The sequence below is a fragment of the Protopterus annectens genome, chromosome 5.part0, assembly GCF_019279795.1.
Source record: "Protopterus annectens isolate FY-2018-M chromosome 5.part0, PAN1.0, whole genome shotgun sequence".
NCBI classification, from domain to species: Eukaryota; Metazoa; Chordata; order Ceratodontiformes; family Protopteridae; genus Protopterus; species Protopterus annectens.
Genome location: NC_056735.1, coordinates 1280699298 through 1280715957, shown reverse-complemented (window position 1 = coordinate 1280715957; position 16660 = coordinate 1280699298). Strand labels below are relative to the sequence as shown.

General features: G+C 40.7%; 1 protein-coding gene across 1 annotated transcript in view; it reads left to right on the top strand.

Annotated features, from left to right (window-relative positions):
- Positions 1–16660, top strand: part of LOC122802352 (signal-regulatory protein gamma-like) — a 593926-nt gene that overhangs the window by 563650 nt on the left and 13616 nt on the right. Inside the window, exon 6 of the mRNA XM_044071988.1 lies at positions 13131–13445. Coding sequence (XP_043927923.1) covers positions 13131–13445 — 315 coding nt within the window. The remainder of the gene's footprint in view (positions 1–13130; positions 13446–16660) is intronic.

Genomic DNA, 16660 nt, shown 5'->3' with positions numbered 1-16660 from the left:
TCCATGCCCAAGGTCAAAAGTGGTGCTAATATCTGATAGTGACTGCTGTCTGCTGGGACTGTGTCCTCCACAGGAACACCCAGGACCATAAGCCCATGGTCTACCATGTCTTGGTGTGGACAACACACTCCCCTTTTGAGCGCTGGATGTACTGCCACTACATGAGCGTGATTGTGCACAGCCACATGGACTTTGAGCAGATGGAGTTACTGACCTATATCCACAAGTCCAACGCTCAACTCCAACCAGGCATTCCATCACAGACAATGTGTGTTCCAAGACAGATATTCTGCGATCTGTCTCAGACCAACATCTTTCCACCACATCAGTGAACCGATCCAGGGTATCAGCAATATGGTGGAGGCAGTCACGGATGCCAGACTGTGCTGTATCCATAATCCTGAGCATTCATCTGGAGTTCCTTTCAGAACATGCCTGTGCCTCCATGACTGCATGAAACATATTCCATGTGCCCTGTGATGAGACACCTGCAACAAGTGGTGGAAGGACAAGCACCCCTATCAATCCACCTGCGTAGAACCTCACCAGCTATTTGGCTATGGCAAGTGTCAACACTCACTGCAGCCATAGTTGCCATGCTTTCCTGTTCAATGTCCCCACCCTCTGACTGTCCAATATCTGTGTCTCCAGGGACTGGGTATGTATAGGCGTACTGACTGTGTGCAGTGATAATGATGGCAGAAGAAGGATGTAAACCTCTGAGACAGATTCAGCCCCTGAAACCCCCACCTGTACCTCACTTTGGCCACCATCATCTTCAGAGTCTGAAGAGACACTGACATCAGGTTGTGTAGGGGACAGAGACCAACCCCCCAGTCACCTGTGATAAGAAAGGGAAAATCAGTACATTAATATCGGCACTATTATACTCTGCAGTACTATGTTGAAATATGTGTACAGCTGTATACACTGTTGTCACTATTACAGACCTGCTTAACCCCCAACCTCATATAGTAGGATATGAGGACATTACATTTTCCTCAAACATCTGTAGTTACTTGTAAATAAAAACTTTTTAAACAGCAATCACATCAGTAACAACGAGGTACACTGTTGACATTTGTGAAGACTCTGCACAGTTGACACATATGGCAATCTGTAATGTCCTGACAATACTGTCACATCTATCAGTGTGGTCACACCTACAAGACATACGTTTGACTCTAAAGTGTGTACAGTCAAAAAATATCTGTGCAGTTGGCAGTCATGCTGACAATCCAGCAATCCAGCTAGCAAGCCTGGGATGACACTTTAGGGAATACACTGCAGTACATATACAGCTCTAACAAAAGAGTGTTGTGCTTACCAGGAGCAGGACCACAGCCCTGTTCAGTTTCTGACAGACTTGTGAAAATTTGAGGGAGATGTGACATAAACACCATCACATGTTACACATAACAGGGTACTGCGTCCATATATCTCACATTTACAGTAGCTACTTTGTTAATTGTTATGTTGGTCAAAATCTGAGCATGAGATTCAAACTGCAGTTTAATCCCCCCCCCCCCAAGAACAAATATCTAACACCCACATAAAAAGTATGTACACCCTGATACACTGAATGTTACAGTATTCCAATGCTGATCAAATTAAGCCTGCCTGGACATTCCTCTGGCATGGAAACTGTGGCACCCACATCCACAATATAGATTGTGATGGATGCCTGGAAGCTGTCGTGTGTTCCTACATTCACCAGGAATTCCTCAGTGGCTGAGAGTGGTTGTTCAACTGCAGGCCTTCCACCAGTAACACAATGATTCACAGCCATTTCTGCTGCTCTTCTGCATGCAGCATTTATCATATCTGTCACACGTTGTTGAACCTGCTCATATGTCCTGCTCTGGCATTAACATCACGGACAAGGTCAGCCCACAGTGCTGCCCACTGTTCCCTGTTTTGCCTCCCCTGGATAGTAGGAGTTCATGGTGTTGATGGAGGCCTTCCAGGATTATATCATTCTTAACATCCATAAAAGGGGCATGGCATCTTGCATACATGTTTCCAGAAAGACAACAAAATGGGAACACATGTCAGGATCACATATGTGGGATAACACTATGTAGAGACCCAACAAGAACAGAATGTCTGGCAGTATCCACTGCTTGATCACACATGTCATATTCCACAATGTACAAACATACTAAGCATGTGGATACAACTAAGATACTAGCAATAGTCAGTTATTCTTGTTTCTGCCATGATAGATATGGCTGTATAATGACACACCCAAAAGGCAGTCCATTGTAGTGTGGCCCCTAGGGTAACCCCCCCGACAATATGTCAAAACAACAGTGCTAAATGAATAGCAGTGTTATGTTACAACCACTATAAAGGGACATTTCCATGACACCAGTGTGCCACATTGACAAAATACATTCCTCCCTTGATGTACTGTATGTCTTCTTTAGGTATAACAAATCTGGAGATCAATGCCATGTCATCATTACAGTTCTAAGAAAGGCTGAATGCTGTAATCCCCATTCCCCTAAGTATATTCACACATATGCATTATGGGGATGGTATAAAGGTTAAGGTGTTAAGGTGTTTACTTGATAAACACAAGGTACAGGGTTTGATTCTCATCATCAAAAGGGAAATTGTCTAGGTTTAAAATAGCCAGCAGAGGCAACTAGCCTAGTAATTAGCTATGAACCTATGTTGTAAACAAAAAGGTTACATACCTGATGGAGTACAATACCCTCTGTTGATATGTGCAGATATATAAAGTTTTTGGCACCCTGTTTACTGTGTGAAGAAAGTCTCATACAGAATGGTTCCCCTAGCTAGCTGATTGCCTTTTTAGCTTGGTTGTCATTACCAGGTGATTGGCTCTTAATTGATCTGTGGTTCTGAAATGCTAATTGAAGCCAACACAGCTGATTTGTAGTATAATCAGCTAATGACATTCAATCACTGAACAAGATATAAGGCTGCCATGAAGATTAGAACCCCTTTCTGACATGTTGTGCTGGAAATTACTGGGGTCAAGATTCTACATCATTGCAGAGAGTACATCTGTAGTAGCTACTGTTACATAAAGATGTGTGTGCTACAGGCTGCAGCTAATGCTGAAGACAAAAGGCATAGGCAGAGAGTGTGAACATTTTGGAGGACAACAAGCTGTAAGAGTAACTGTGGGAGCTGTGGCAGCCTTGTTGTAGAGGCAGAGCCAGATTGAAAGCACCCATTCCCCTGTAAATTAAGGCATGTGTTTAAGGTAAGTTTGTTAATCAATGGTATCATTAACAGACTAATAGACAACATGTTTGTTGTGTCCTTGAGCAACATATGGGTAAATATACCATTATGTCAACCCTTTGGGCAACTGCCAGGCCATGTGCTACATTATGGTAGTCATTTGTAATGTGTGTGTGGGCAGTCCTTATTACTAGCAGGACCTTCATATGTATATGTTACTTGTGCAGCTGTGTTAATCTGTAATATCATTATGAAATGAGTGTGTGCTGCATTCTGATATTAGTGGGCCTCATTTGCATTACTTAAATTAAAATCCTCTGTGAATGCATATTAATGCATGACCTGAAACTTTATGAAATTTATAGTGTTGCTGTAGGGATATATAGGTTCATAGGTTCATAGGTTTATACTAGGCTATTTGCCCTAAGGCATTTATAAGCGTTATGTGGCTTAACGCCACCCTTATGTTAGAAATAATGTGCCCATTAGTTTGTTGTGCCTCTGTCCAGCAGTGACACAGAGATGATCCCCGGGGTAAACCTACGATCTCCCATCCACCGGTCAAGATTTCTCTTGAACAGAGCCAGCGAGGTGCTCTGCCTCACATGGACCGGGATTTTATTCCACAGCATGGGAGTCTCTGGGTGATAAATCTATCCCTCCAGCACGTCCTATTTATATCCGTGCTAAGGTTTAAGTCACTTGCTGTAGTGGTTCTGGTGGATTTGGATTTTTTGAGGTGGAGCATGTCCATTAATTCTGGGTTGGTCATGGCCTTGTATGTCAGGCACAGGTCACCTCTGAGCAGATGGTATGCAACTGAATAGAGTTGGAGTTTCTTCAGTCTGGCAGTATATGACAGGTTTGAGTCCCTTTATCCTTTTGGTGAGGAACTTTTGGGGTCTCTCCAATTGCTGCAGGTGTCGGGTGAGATACATCCCGAATGGGGCATTGTACTCGATCATTGGTCTGATAAGTGAAGAGTACAGGGGAACAATGACCTCACTTGATCTGGATGTGAATCCCTTCATGATCAGGTGGGCAATGTAGAAGGTCTTAACCACTTTAGCAACGTGAGTGTCAAACGAGAGGCCACTGTCAACCTGGGTACCCAGGTCCCTGATAACCTCTTCTGTGCTTAGTGGGTTGCCACCTATATGGTAGCTTGGGGTTACCTTGATACCTGTATGCGTTTAACTTCAGGCCATGGCTCTGGCACCAGCTATCAGTTTCCGTGAGACCCCTTTGAAGGATGTCTGTGTCCGATGTACTATCCACTATGGCACCCAGTTTGCAGTCATCCGCAAACTTTGTCAGCCATAGTCCTCCTATGTTTGCCTGTACTTCTGAGAAGTAGATGCCGAACAATAGGGGGCCAAGGACTGAGCCCTGTGGGACACCACTTGAAACCGGCTTGAAGTCTGACATGGCTCCAGCAACTCTAACCCTGTAGGTTCTGTCCTTTAGCCAGTTTGCAACCCATCTTGTGACATATGGGTTTACATTTAAGCTGGTAAGTTTATCTATGATACCCGAGTGGGGTATTGTGTCGAAAGCTTTGGCAAGGTCAAGGTAGGCTGTATGGACTGCCTTTCCCTCATCAATGGCCTTGGTAACTGTTTCGAAGAAGTTGACCAAGTTCAAAAGGCAAGATCTGCCCTTGACAAAGCCAAACTGGGTTGGGTCCAAGGTCTGCAAGTCCCCTAGACCAGATAGCGAAGTGGTTAAGGTGTTCGCCTCCCATGCACAAGGTACAAGGTTCGATCCTGACCTCCGGCCAATGCATTATCTCCGGCCTTTGCGTTATCTACTTGTGCTTCTGTGGGGGTCTTTCCCCCAAATCATGCTGAATGTTAACGTGTGAAACTCACCCATTAATGGAAGACAATTAAAATGGGAAAATGAATAAGAAAGTACTCAGCACTCAAGTACCCCAAGACAAGTAGAAGAGTAAACAGACTTAGATGAAGAAGGTAGGCCGCATCTCTAAAAACAGCACGTGAGATGACTGCAAAAACAGATATGTGGCCAAGCAAAGGATAGAAATAAGGTACTTAAAGAGAGGAATCTTGACCAATGGATGGGAGATCGCAGATAAACCCCAGGGATTACCTCAGTGTCACTGCTTGACAGAGGCACAGCAAAATAATGGGCATAGTTTCTCCAAACTAAAGGGGTGGCGTAAGCCACAAAACTATGGGCTAGGCTTGTAAATGCCCTCGAGCAGATAGCCTAGTATGAACCTATGAACCTATGAACCTATGAACCTATGTCCTTGTTTATGAGTTCCATTATGATCCTCTCCATAGCTTTGCAGACCAGGCTTGCTAAGCTTATGGGGCAGTAATTACCAGGGTCCGTAGAGGCACCGCCTTTGTGGAGTGGGACCACAGTTGCCGTACGCCACTCATTGGGCACATATCCTGTGGTAAGGCTAAGATTAAACAGCTGCTTTATGTGCGGGTTTAGTTCTTCATTGAGTTCATGTAGCACACAGCCAGGGACACCATCCGGTCCCATTGATGCTGTGTTTTTAGCTTTAGAGAGAGCAGCTTTCACCTGCATTTGAGATGTCTGGGAGGCTACACTCTGTTGGGATAGTTATCTCTCCTTTTGGGTGAAGTTTGCGCTGAAGCTGTCTGCCAGTATGTTGGCAATGTCTGTGGGTTCAGTGATTTTTGTATCATTTTGGACTAATTCTGAGCATATCTGGGAGTTTCCACCCAGGTTTCTGACATAGCTGAAGAAGGCCTTATGATTGTCTTTTGAATCTATGGCAATTTTTCTCAAAGTTGGCCTTGGATGATTTTATGAGGGATCGTAGTTTCTTGCTAGTACTGATCAAAGATGCCTTCCTTTTGGGATTTTGCTCTATCATGTAATAGCTTTCTCCTCCTATTGTAAAGTTTGTTTATGGCTGGGGTCCACCAGACTGGACGTTTGCCCTTGGTGGAAAGAGTCTTGGTTTTATTTGGGATTGCCTGATCCATGCAGTCCTGAAGGTGTTCATAGAAGGCATTTGTAAGGGCTTCGCAGCTTGGGTTGTGGTTTCCATTGGCTCAGTGGCCTTGAAGGATACCACACCTGTCTTGAGTAGTGTGAAGTTTGCTTTAGAGAAGTTCTTCACTGTGGTCTTTTTGTTTGGGGTGGAATGTGGATTTCTAGTGAGATTAGTTTATGATCTGATCTCACCAAAGAGGGATATACTTCCGGTGTGGAGCATTTTGTCCCCATGTTTGTGATGATGAGATCTAGTATATTTTCTCCTCTTGTGGGGACGGTGACTAGTTGTTCCATGGCATTTGAATTTATGAACTCCGGGAACCTTTGGGCTAGAAAGTTGGGGCTTGAGTAATGTTCCCAGTCTATATTCGGGTAGTTGAAGTCACCCAATATGATGGTGTTTGGTGATACATTTATACCCTCCAGTGTCTTCCAGAAGGCTGTGTAGGTTTCCTGAGTTTGAGAGGGTGGCCTGTAGCATGCTGCAAATTGTAGAGCAGTTTTGCCTATGGTTAATTGCACCTGGATGGTTTCCAATGCTTCGTGCGTAGCCACCAACCTGGAGGTGTGGGTATCCTTGATGAATATGGATACACCCCCTCCTTTTGTGGTATGGTCCGGGTTTTGGGGCCGGAACGCATGATATGAGGTAAAACCTGATAGTGCAGGGGTGCTCTCAGAAGCCTTGAACCAGGTTTCAGTCACAGCACAGACATCGATGTTCTCCATACTGAGAAGGGCCACGAGTGCGTGCATTTTGAGATTTAGACTTCTGGCATTGAGCAGCATTACCCTTAGTTTCTTCTCGTTTTTGTTTTCTAGGGTGGTAGGTTTAGAATTTGAGCCTTGCCTAAAAAAGGCACTATGGGGGTGGCAAGAGTCTTAGCCAATATCCGGAATCCCAGGGGTGACAGGTGCAAGCCGTCCCTTGCGAAGCAGCGTGGCTTGTCAAGCATGTCATCCCAAGCAGACAGACACTGGATCCCCTTTGAATGACACCAGAAATTAAGCCAATTGTTAAAGCTGATCATCTTGTCACTGTATTGTGGCATCATTCTTGGTGAAGGTAGGATACTGCTCAGGGTCAGGGTCATACCTGCCTGGGCTACATAATCAGAGCGCTCCTCTATGTCTCTTTCATGTAGTCCAGGGAGGCATGTCTCAGGTCGTTCAAACCAGCATGGACAATGACTGTGTGATACTTGTACTTGCCATGGATTGACCTGAGTGCTTGTGTTATGTGGCGGATTCTAGCGCCCGACAGGCAGCTTACCGTGACCTTCTCCTTGTTCAGCCTGGTGAGTGGGAAGTCAGTGTGTCTGACTATGGAGTCATCTATGACAAGTATGTTTGGTGTTGTATTTGGCCTTAAGGGCAGTGACTGCTTTGCACACTGATTTTGTTTTTTATGTGTTGTTTGTGTGGTGTCTTGAGTTTGCAGTTGCTTGGGTGTCTGCTTTGGAGGCCTTTGCTGTTTAGGTAAATTTTTACTCAGAGCCTCCGAGTATCAACTGTTTTCCTATCTGCAGGCCGTTGAATTCCATTATTAAAAACTGCAGACATTGCATTTGAAATACATTGTGTGGATAAAGAGTAGATGACTCAATCATTCATTGATGGCTCCATAGCAATGTTATTCAAATGCTGCACACCACTTGATTGGAACCCAGGACCATGTGTGGCAAAAATTACTGTTTGCAAAGTATTTAACAAACTGAGCTACTGAGTCACTGTTACAGCATGCACATTTGTCAAGATATAAGTGGACACATACAGGCTGTGACATACCTCCATTATATCCATTATTATGTGCCTGGCTTTATAGGGTTGTATTTCTCCACCAGAGTGCCAGTTGAGCATGTATGTTGCCATTAATGTTTTAGCAGGTGTATTTCTAAATGTTGCTGATAAAAGTGCATATTTACCTGCTATTAGAGACCTCACTTACATCCATTATTCTATGTCTGGATTCCTATAGTCCTGTAACAGACTCCAAGTTATACTCTCAGTTTGTCCATTACTCTTTCAGCAAGTTTTTGCGACATGGCGCAATATGCAGCTCTGCTTAAATACACTTAATGATAGCAGCTTGCAATTACTATGTTCTGCTTATACCACCTGTTTTAACAGTTGTGTGGTGTGGCAGGTTAATGCAGTGGTCCACCGGTGCAATGGTCTTGGGTTTTAAATAGGGAACAGGTGTACATTTAGTACATGTTTATTATAATTTCAAACACATTATATTAATATAGCTCCATTTAGCTGAGTTTAGCGATGCTGCATGATAAAGTGCATAGTGCAGCATTGCACAAAAAATCTTTAAAGAAAAGAAAATTGGAAAGATAGGATAGTAGTGAAATGGGGTGCAAGCAGGGGAAAAAACATAGTGAAAGGCAGGTAGGTATGTGCAGGAAGGGTATAGGAAAGAACCATAGCTATCCATTTCTTGTACAACAACTGTGCACTTTGACAGAATTTGTAGCTGAATTTGTACTGTCACCCCCAGAGAGAGGGATGAGGACAATATAACTGCATTGTCAAGCCAATTGGACCAAATTACATCTGTCCAGTGGGCACGTGTGCGAAATGGAGAGATATGTATGGGACGATTTTTTTTTTGGGACAGGTGCCCATTTTTTGTATGGTGAGAATGGAATGTTGGGGAAGGGACATAGATACATGTGAGGGAGATAAGTTGGGAAGATGAGGAAGCTTTTGCAGACAGACAAGATAGCAGACAGGGTTGGTGTGTGACACAAGGGGGGTGAACATCTTGGATGGGGAAGGCGTTGTGGAATCCCAGTCTTATATGCCACCACAAGGTAGCAGTGTGGCTCAAGTTCCCACCCGTGGAACTGTCAACACTGCTCCTTCACTGGCCCTGTGGTGGCAATGGTGGAAGATGGTGTCCAGGGTGAGGCTGCCCCAGCAGGGTGGTGAGCATGCCCTCCATCCATCGCAAGTGATGTCCAAAAGTTTCCTGGTAGCTCATCATGGGTGACAAAATCACCCCTTCTATTGCCGCTCCCAGAGGGGGGCCTATCCCCAGTCTGTGGGGCAGAACTACCTGACACCACAGGTAGTGCAGGGGCAGCAGGGGGGAATCACCAGGCTGTGGCCCAGACATGCTGGACCGCAGTGCCACGGCTGGACAAGCCAAGGTAGGTGGATCACCTGGAACCAGCCTACCTTGTCATGCTGCAGTAAATTAGATATAAAGATAACTTAAGATTAGTAATAACAAACCAATGTTAGTATGAACATAATGGAACATAATATTGATTAATCCAAATACATATTAAGGTATGTTATGTGGAACACAACAATAAATAACATAACATTAAGTATGTTAGCAACAAGCCACTATGAAATAACTCTTAAGACCAACACAACAGTTAGTTTAACAGAATATAATAATATTAAATCATAATAATAATCAACATTAATAAATTCAAGAAGATATGGGGTGGGGAGAGAGAGAGAAAAACATACCATTAGTGAATTCACAGATGATATTGCTACACAGACTACTAATACATACTTCTACAGATGTGGAGTTTCAGTTGTAAGTACAGTGACTCCAATTCTTCTATAGATGATGTTGCACATACATACCTCTCAAGCTGTTAGCATGGGACAGTATGGGCACATAACTACAGTGAACTGTTTCACATACTGTGTTTGTACATTACTACTAAGGTGATTTGTAAACTGATTTGGAAATATGTTACATCCCAGGTAATCATTTATCTGCTAATCAAGGACCAGACAGATTGGGTAGTTGTCATTACATTACATTATGAAAAATCATGACAGTTGAGAGATATGTTTGTGCACATTAAGTAGACTAGACAGCTGGTCATGTCTTAGTTGGCTGGTGTGGGAGTAGAACCCAAAAGATGTGACTCCAGGGAACATGTGCACTTCATGTAACAATTGACTGCAGGGACATTACAACACACATGCAATGAATACAGCCCTACTGCAGTTATTTGAACACATTACTTATCAAAGCACAATCCTACTTTAATCTTTATTCTTATTGTTCCTTCAAATCAGTCACTTACACCCATGATATATGCCAGAATGTCGGCTACCTTCCCCATATAGTTTGTTCCTGGAGTGGGAGGAATAGAGGGTGCTAGTTGACTGTAAGTGGCCTGAAGACAGCTCTGAACCCCACTGTGGGTGTGCAATACATTTATCAGGCGATTTAATTTGCATTCTTTATTAATTTCATTTCTGCAGTTGACTGGAGTCACATTAGAATACACATGCAGTAAATACAGCCCTACTGCAGTTATTTGAACACATCACTTATCAAAGCACACTCCTGCTTTAAACTGTATTGTTATTACTCCTTCATATCTGTCACTTATATACATGATATCCGCCCAGAATGTAGGCCACCTTACCCATATAGTTTGTTCCTGAAGTGGGGGGAATAGAGCATGTTATTTGACTGAAAGTGGCTTGAAGACAGCCCTGAACTCTACTGTGGGTTGTGCAATGCATTTATCAGGCAATTGCATTTGTATTCTTTATTAATTTCATTTCTGCAGTTGACTGGAGTCACATTAGAACATACATGTAATGAATACAGCCCTACTGCAAATATTTGAACACATCACTTATCAAAGCACAATCCTGCTTTAAACTTTATTGTTATTGCTCCTTAAAATCTGTCACTTATACACATATCTGCCCACAATGTGGGCTAACTTACCCATATAGTTTGTTCCTGGAGTGGGAGGAACAGAGTGTTATTTGACTGAAAGTGGCCTGAAGACAGCCCTAAACCATGCTGTGGGTTGTGCATTACATTTAGCAGGCAATTACTTTTGCATACTTTATTCATTTCATTTTTACATTTGACTAGAGTCAAATTAGAACACTCATGCAGTGAATACAGCCCTATTGCAGTTACTTGTGCACACTATTTAGCAAACCACAATACTGCTTCAAACCTTGTTTATTGTTATTGGTATTGTTTATTGTTTACTACACTGCAGTTATCATAAAATATCCGCACTTACCACACTCATGGCTCACATCCTGACCAGGTGCCCTGCATGAGACTGGACATTGTGAGCCTGTTCAGCTGCAGTTGTTGGAAGAAAAGCAAACCATTATGCATTCCAATTTTGCACAGATTCAGCTTGTATTTTAGTAAAGTAGTAGCAAAAATACTTGTGTATCTGTGGGGCATGCCCACCCAGCCCTAGCCTCTTGGATCCAGATATCCAAGGTTCCCCTCTTCCTTCCCTTCAGGTCATCATAGTGGTGACAACACTGCTCACCAGTGCAGGGGATACCAGTGGCACTGGTAAGATCCCTGGCCAACCAGTCCCAGGCTTCAGCTTTACATTGTGAGCCCTGGTAATCACACTGCAACAGCTGGCGTTCATGAATCAGGACTTGGAGTCCCTCAAGCACTCAGGACTCCTACATGCCCCACCTCTGTGCCCAAAAGCACTCTCCCTCACCAACACTGACAGGCATACTGACAGGTTACTGAGACTCCAATGAATGCTACAGAGTTCCTGCCTATTGGCCTTAGTATAGGTTGCTCTGCTGCCCTTTCACATAACACTGTGACATTCAAAAAGTGCCACCTTGCTTAGCATCCCAAAAACCAGCTTAGCGGAGCTGAGCATCATGTAAACTCACACAACCATGTTTTAGAGGAGCTTACCAACATGCAAACAGGAATATCTGTTGACCATGTTTAAGTAGTGCTTAGCACCATGCAACTTTTCCAAATGTAAGGTCACCTCACACATTTTCACAGCAATAAATGCAAAAAGGTATGTCTGCTCAGGACTTGAACCCAGGATCTGCTATACTTTAGGCCATGACACAACCTATTTAGCTACTTGAATAGTGCACTAGTAAGTTGCCTGTCAGTGTTGTTAAGCACTGCACCGCGCCATGACAAAGGCCATTAAAAAAATAAAAAATGTAGACAACAATAAATAATTAATTACATCTGGTTTCTATTTTTAGATGTCTGGCAGGTGTCAGCTGTTTATGTGCAAGCACAGCTTGACACTGCTGTGTTTTGTGCCACACTGTGCAAATGGGCATTAAGAAAAAAAAAAAAAAAAATATTAAAATTCACACATATTTCTACACCAGCAGGGTACGTTACAAGGATTATTATCTTGTGTAAAACATCTGTCTAGAAATTTCCTGGACAATCCACAACCATGGGAAAGCTCCTACACCACTCCCTACATGGATTCAATATCCATGTTGCTATGGTCTCCCTCAGCAGTGCACCATGACTAATATGCATGGTGAGCTGCCGAGGGGGGAACTGTGGCTGTGTACACAGGTACAGTCCATGTAGGCTCTTCACAGAGCCTACATGGATTTCATTGAATCCTGGGGTCAATTTTCATTTATTTATGCAATAGTTTTTTTATTTTATTTATTTATTTATTTTTGTCATCTACATACATTTTTTTAATAGGTTACAATAACAGCGTAATGAGGTTTTTTGTTTAGGTGATTATGTCTTTTTAAGTCACTTAATGAATTTTTTGCATGATGTATTTAAACCCATTTAGTGAAATGACTGGTTAGTTCTGATGAAGTCCACGTTGATCTAGTCTGGATGAAAGTGCTTAACTTTTATTGGTGCTGTTTGTTATTGAAATACATTTTTACTGCTAATTTGCTTTGCATGGAATTATTTGCCAGCTATATAATGCTGTAGCAAGTTTCTATATATTGTCGATTCTTGTCACATTCCTTGGCCCTCTCCCTACTGCACACTTCCTGATTACTTTTTAAGAAATGTTTTTATTAAATGCATTATGTATTTATATATTTTTAGATTGTATGTATTAAGCATAACACCGTTCTAACATGCAATCACAACACATGCTTTTTATGTTACTCAGTTTCTCCTACCATGATTTCTGAACCATGTAATATGACACTAAATGCAACAGTAAGCCTTGCCTGCAAAGCAACACAGTTTTATCCTCCATTTATTCGGATTATTTGGTTAGAGAATGAGACTGAATTGTTTAATGGTTCCAGCCAAGGGCTGTTCCTAAGCAAGGATGGGACATACACTACTGTGAGATACTTAAGCATAAAGTACACAGAGGAAAAGGTTTACTCTGTTTTCAGATGTCAAGCTGAACATGAGTCAATTCTCTTTAACAGCACTACTTGTGATTTATTGAAATTTAAAGATAAAAAGGACCCAGGTAAGTGTAAGCATATACTTTGTCATTTAAGTTATACACTGCATACATATATTTTCTATTATGGCATGCTTCCTGGTATTATAAGATTAACATTAACAAAATGTTTTTTTACTCTAAACTTACAAGCAAAAACATATATTAGTTTCTTATTTAAATGATTGTATATTACATTATTTTTGAGGCATTTAACATCATCTTATATTTTTCTAAAGCAGAGTCTGCTACAGAAGTCTCAAAGGAATGAGTTAACATCAGAGGTGGTGATAAACAAAAAAACAGTATGATGTAAAGGGAAATCATTATTTTTTCTGTCAGCATTAATATTAGATAGCTGCAGAAATCTTTGTTGTTATTTCCTTTGTACATTTGATGATTATTCATGCAGTCATTTAGCATCGTTGCAAATCAAAAAAATAAAAGATAAACTAATATAAGGCTGTTCAAGAAAGATGGGTTGGCTGCAAGATATCATTCACACTAACACAGATGTGGATGGTACATGCAGATGTAGTCTACACATATACCATTTAAACTGTTTAGAAAATTAAAGAAAATAAGAAATACTATATTGCAGTTCAATGCATAAACTGAAATGTTAGGATAATAGTACAATTTATTTGAGTATGATTAAAATAAAGGGTAAAACATAGTAGGCTACATTTGATACACTTGCTTTGAATAAATGTTGAGTGATGTGAAGTATATAAAAGGACATCAGAAATGAATGTATGGGGGCATGGCCAAGATGTCAAGCTAATAGCAGCAAGAAAATTAAGTTCTCTTTTCAGTCATATTTGACAGGAAATTTAATTTTATTTTGGAAAACTGTACTTTCCAAGGACTCAGAACACTTAAGAACATTTCTAGATTGAAATTAACTAAAATAAACAATTATGGGTCTTTTCTTTGAACTTGCTTTTCCTGTCAGAAGTTCATCATTCAAAGCCAATCATGAACCATTTGAAATCCTCCACATCTGAGAATGGTATTAAAAATACATTACAATCGCTAATTACAAGTATTAATGGATTATCTACAAAAATTGATAAATTAGAAGTTAAAATTGGCAATATAAAGCAAGACAACAAAAACAAATAAAACTGTTAAATGAAATTATCAAAAAACACACAGATCTGATCACATCCCTAGAGGAATCAGTGACTGACATAGAAGGAAGGACAACATTCAGTGAAAAACAAATAGACTTGCTTCTGAAACAAAATAACTATTTGTTAGATAATCTGGAAGACCTAGAAAACAGATCAAGGAGAAATAACATAAGAATTTCTGAAATACCAGAAATAGAGGAAGGTAACAACTTGTTGCAATTCTTAAATTCTTGGCTATCGAAATCCCTTAACTTGCCTGAGGGTCTCTTGTTTGGAATAGAGAGGGCACATATATCCCTATCAAATACTACTGCATCTAAAAACTCTTCATCTCCAAGATCAACAATTGTAAAGTTTTTGCCTATCCAAGATAAAGACTTAGTGCTAAGAACAGCTTGGTCAAATCCACCAATGAAAATGAATGGCAGAAATATCAGATTTGATAATGACTACACTGCTTCAGTAGTCCAAAAAGGGAAAGAATATGTTCCTTTGATTAACAATTTGAAAATAACTGAACATTTATTCCCAACAAGACTGAAACTTTATCTTTCTGATGGTCAGATTTAACACACTTGAAGGTGCTCTAGAATTTGTCAAGAAAAATACTCTTCTGGACAAAACTGAGGAAATGGACTGATCTTCAGTTAAATCCAAAAGAAATACTGCTGAAAATAGTTGGACAAAAAAATAAAAAAATAAAAAGTTTAAAGGAAAATCAATTCCTGTTACTTTAGTTATGATGTTACAGTGTTTTAACCTTACCTTTACATTCTGTAAATATCCATCAAGAACAAGGCATATTTTTCTTTCCTTTCCTAATACACTAATAATTGAACAAAGATTAATTACTATATAATAAATATTTTCAAAATGCTAATAATACTAATTAAAATGGTTATAGAAGATTTAAAGATGTTTGACTGGGGAATTTGTTTTGACTATGTTTGATTGGGGGTGGTAGCAGTAGGGGTGTTTGCAGTTATGTAGGTAAACTTCTGAAGTGTAATTATATTGTATCATTTTCTCTGTAAGTTTGCTTTTTATTTCTCTCTTTTTTATATATATTAATGACTAGTTTATATATCTATTTGGTATGCGGAAAATGGGAAAGGAAAAAGAAAGGGAGAAAATATATTATAATATTTGCCATGTATCTTGCCGATTGAACTTGTTTGGGAGATCTGCGAGTCACTGAAGCATTGGTTTCTCAACTAAATAGCATGGTTACATTTTTCTTGTGTCCATGTGTTGCTGTGATTGGCGAGTGTCTGGTTGAAGTGATTGCAAGCCTGTTTCAGTTAAAAAAAAAAGTGTAAACAGATTTTTTTATCTGCTCAAACATTTTGAAATCAAAATCTTTTGTACAGATGCAGTCTTGAGTCCTAGAGAGAAAGCATTAACTCGCATTGAAGTGAATAGCTAGCTTCAACATCCTGGACTTCAATGTGATCTTTGCCTTCCAGGAAGAAAGCTCAGAATGCTACAAGGGGAAAGAGCACAAATAGCTATGTGAACATTGAACTGTTAAATATATAAAAATGATGTGAGTTGTCACATTACAATGAGCGGCTTGTATTAAATGTATTCAATTTATTACGTTACTTTGACATTAAAGCTATGCAGGTAGGTGTGTGTTTGAATGTGTGTGCCTTCTCTTGAAGGTTGGGCGTCAGGCTGGCAACTCAGCACCATAAAAATTCACTGCCAATCATTAGTAGACCAGAGTTTGGCTGTGGCGACCCCTAACCGGGAAAAGCTGAAAGACATTGCTTACTTTACTTTTTAAAGGGAATAAAAGGTGAAGGAAGAGGAGGAAGAAAGGGAGGGGGGAAGGGAAGAGAGAGAGGAGAAAAGGGAAAGAAAAGAAAAAATTGCATTTCTTGCAAGTATGTGAACTGACAATCACTTAATAGTGGCAATGATGTATGTTGGAAATAACAAGTAGCTAAAAATCTGATCTGTTATAAGCAAAAGCATTTACAATTACATAGCTTGCACAGATGGGGAGAGGGAAAGTGTCATTTCAAGATCTATTTCTAAGGGGTGAACTATGGAGTGTGTTATGTGGTGGGGTGTGCTCTCATTTTCTTTGATGCTTGCATA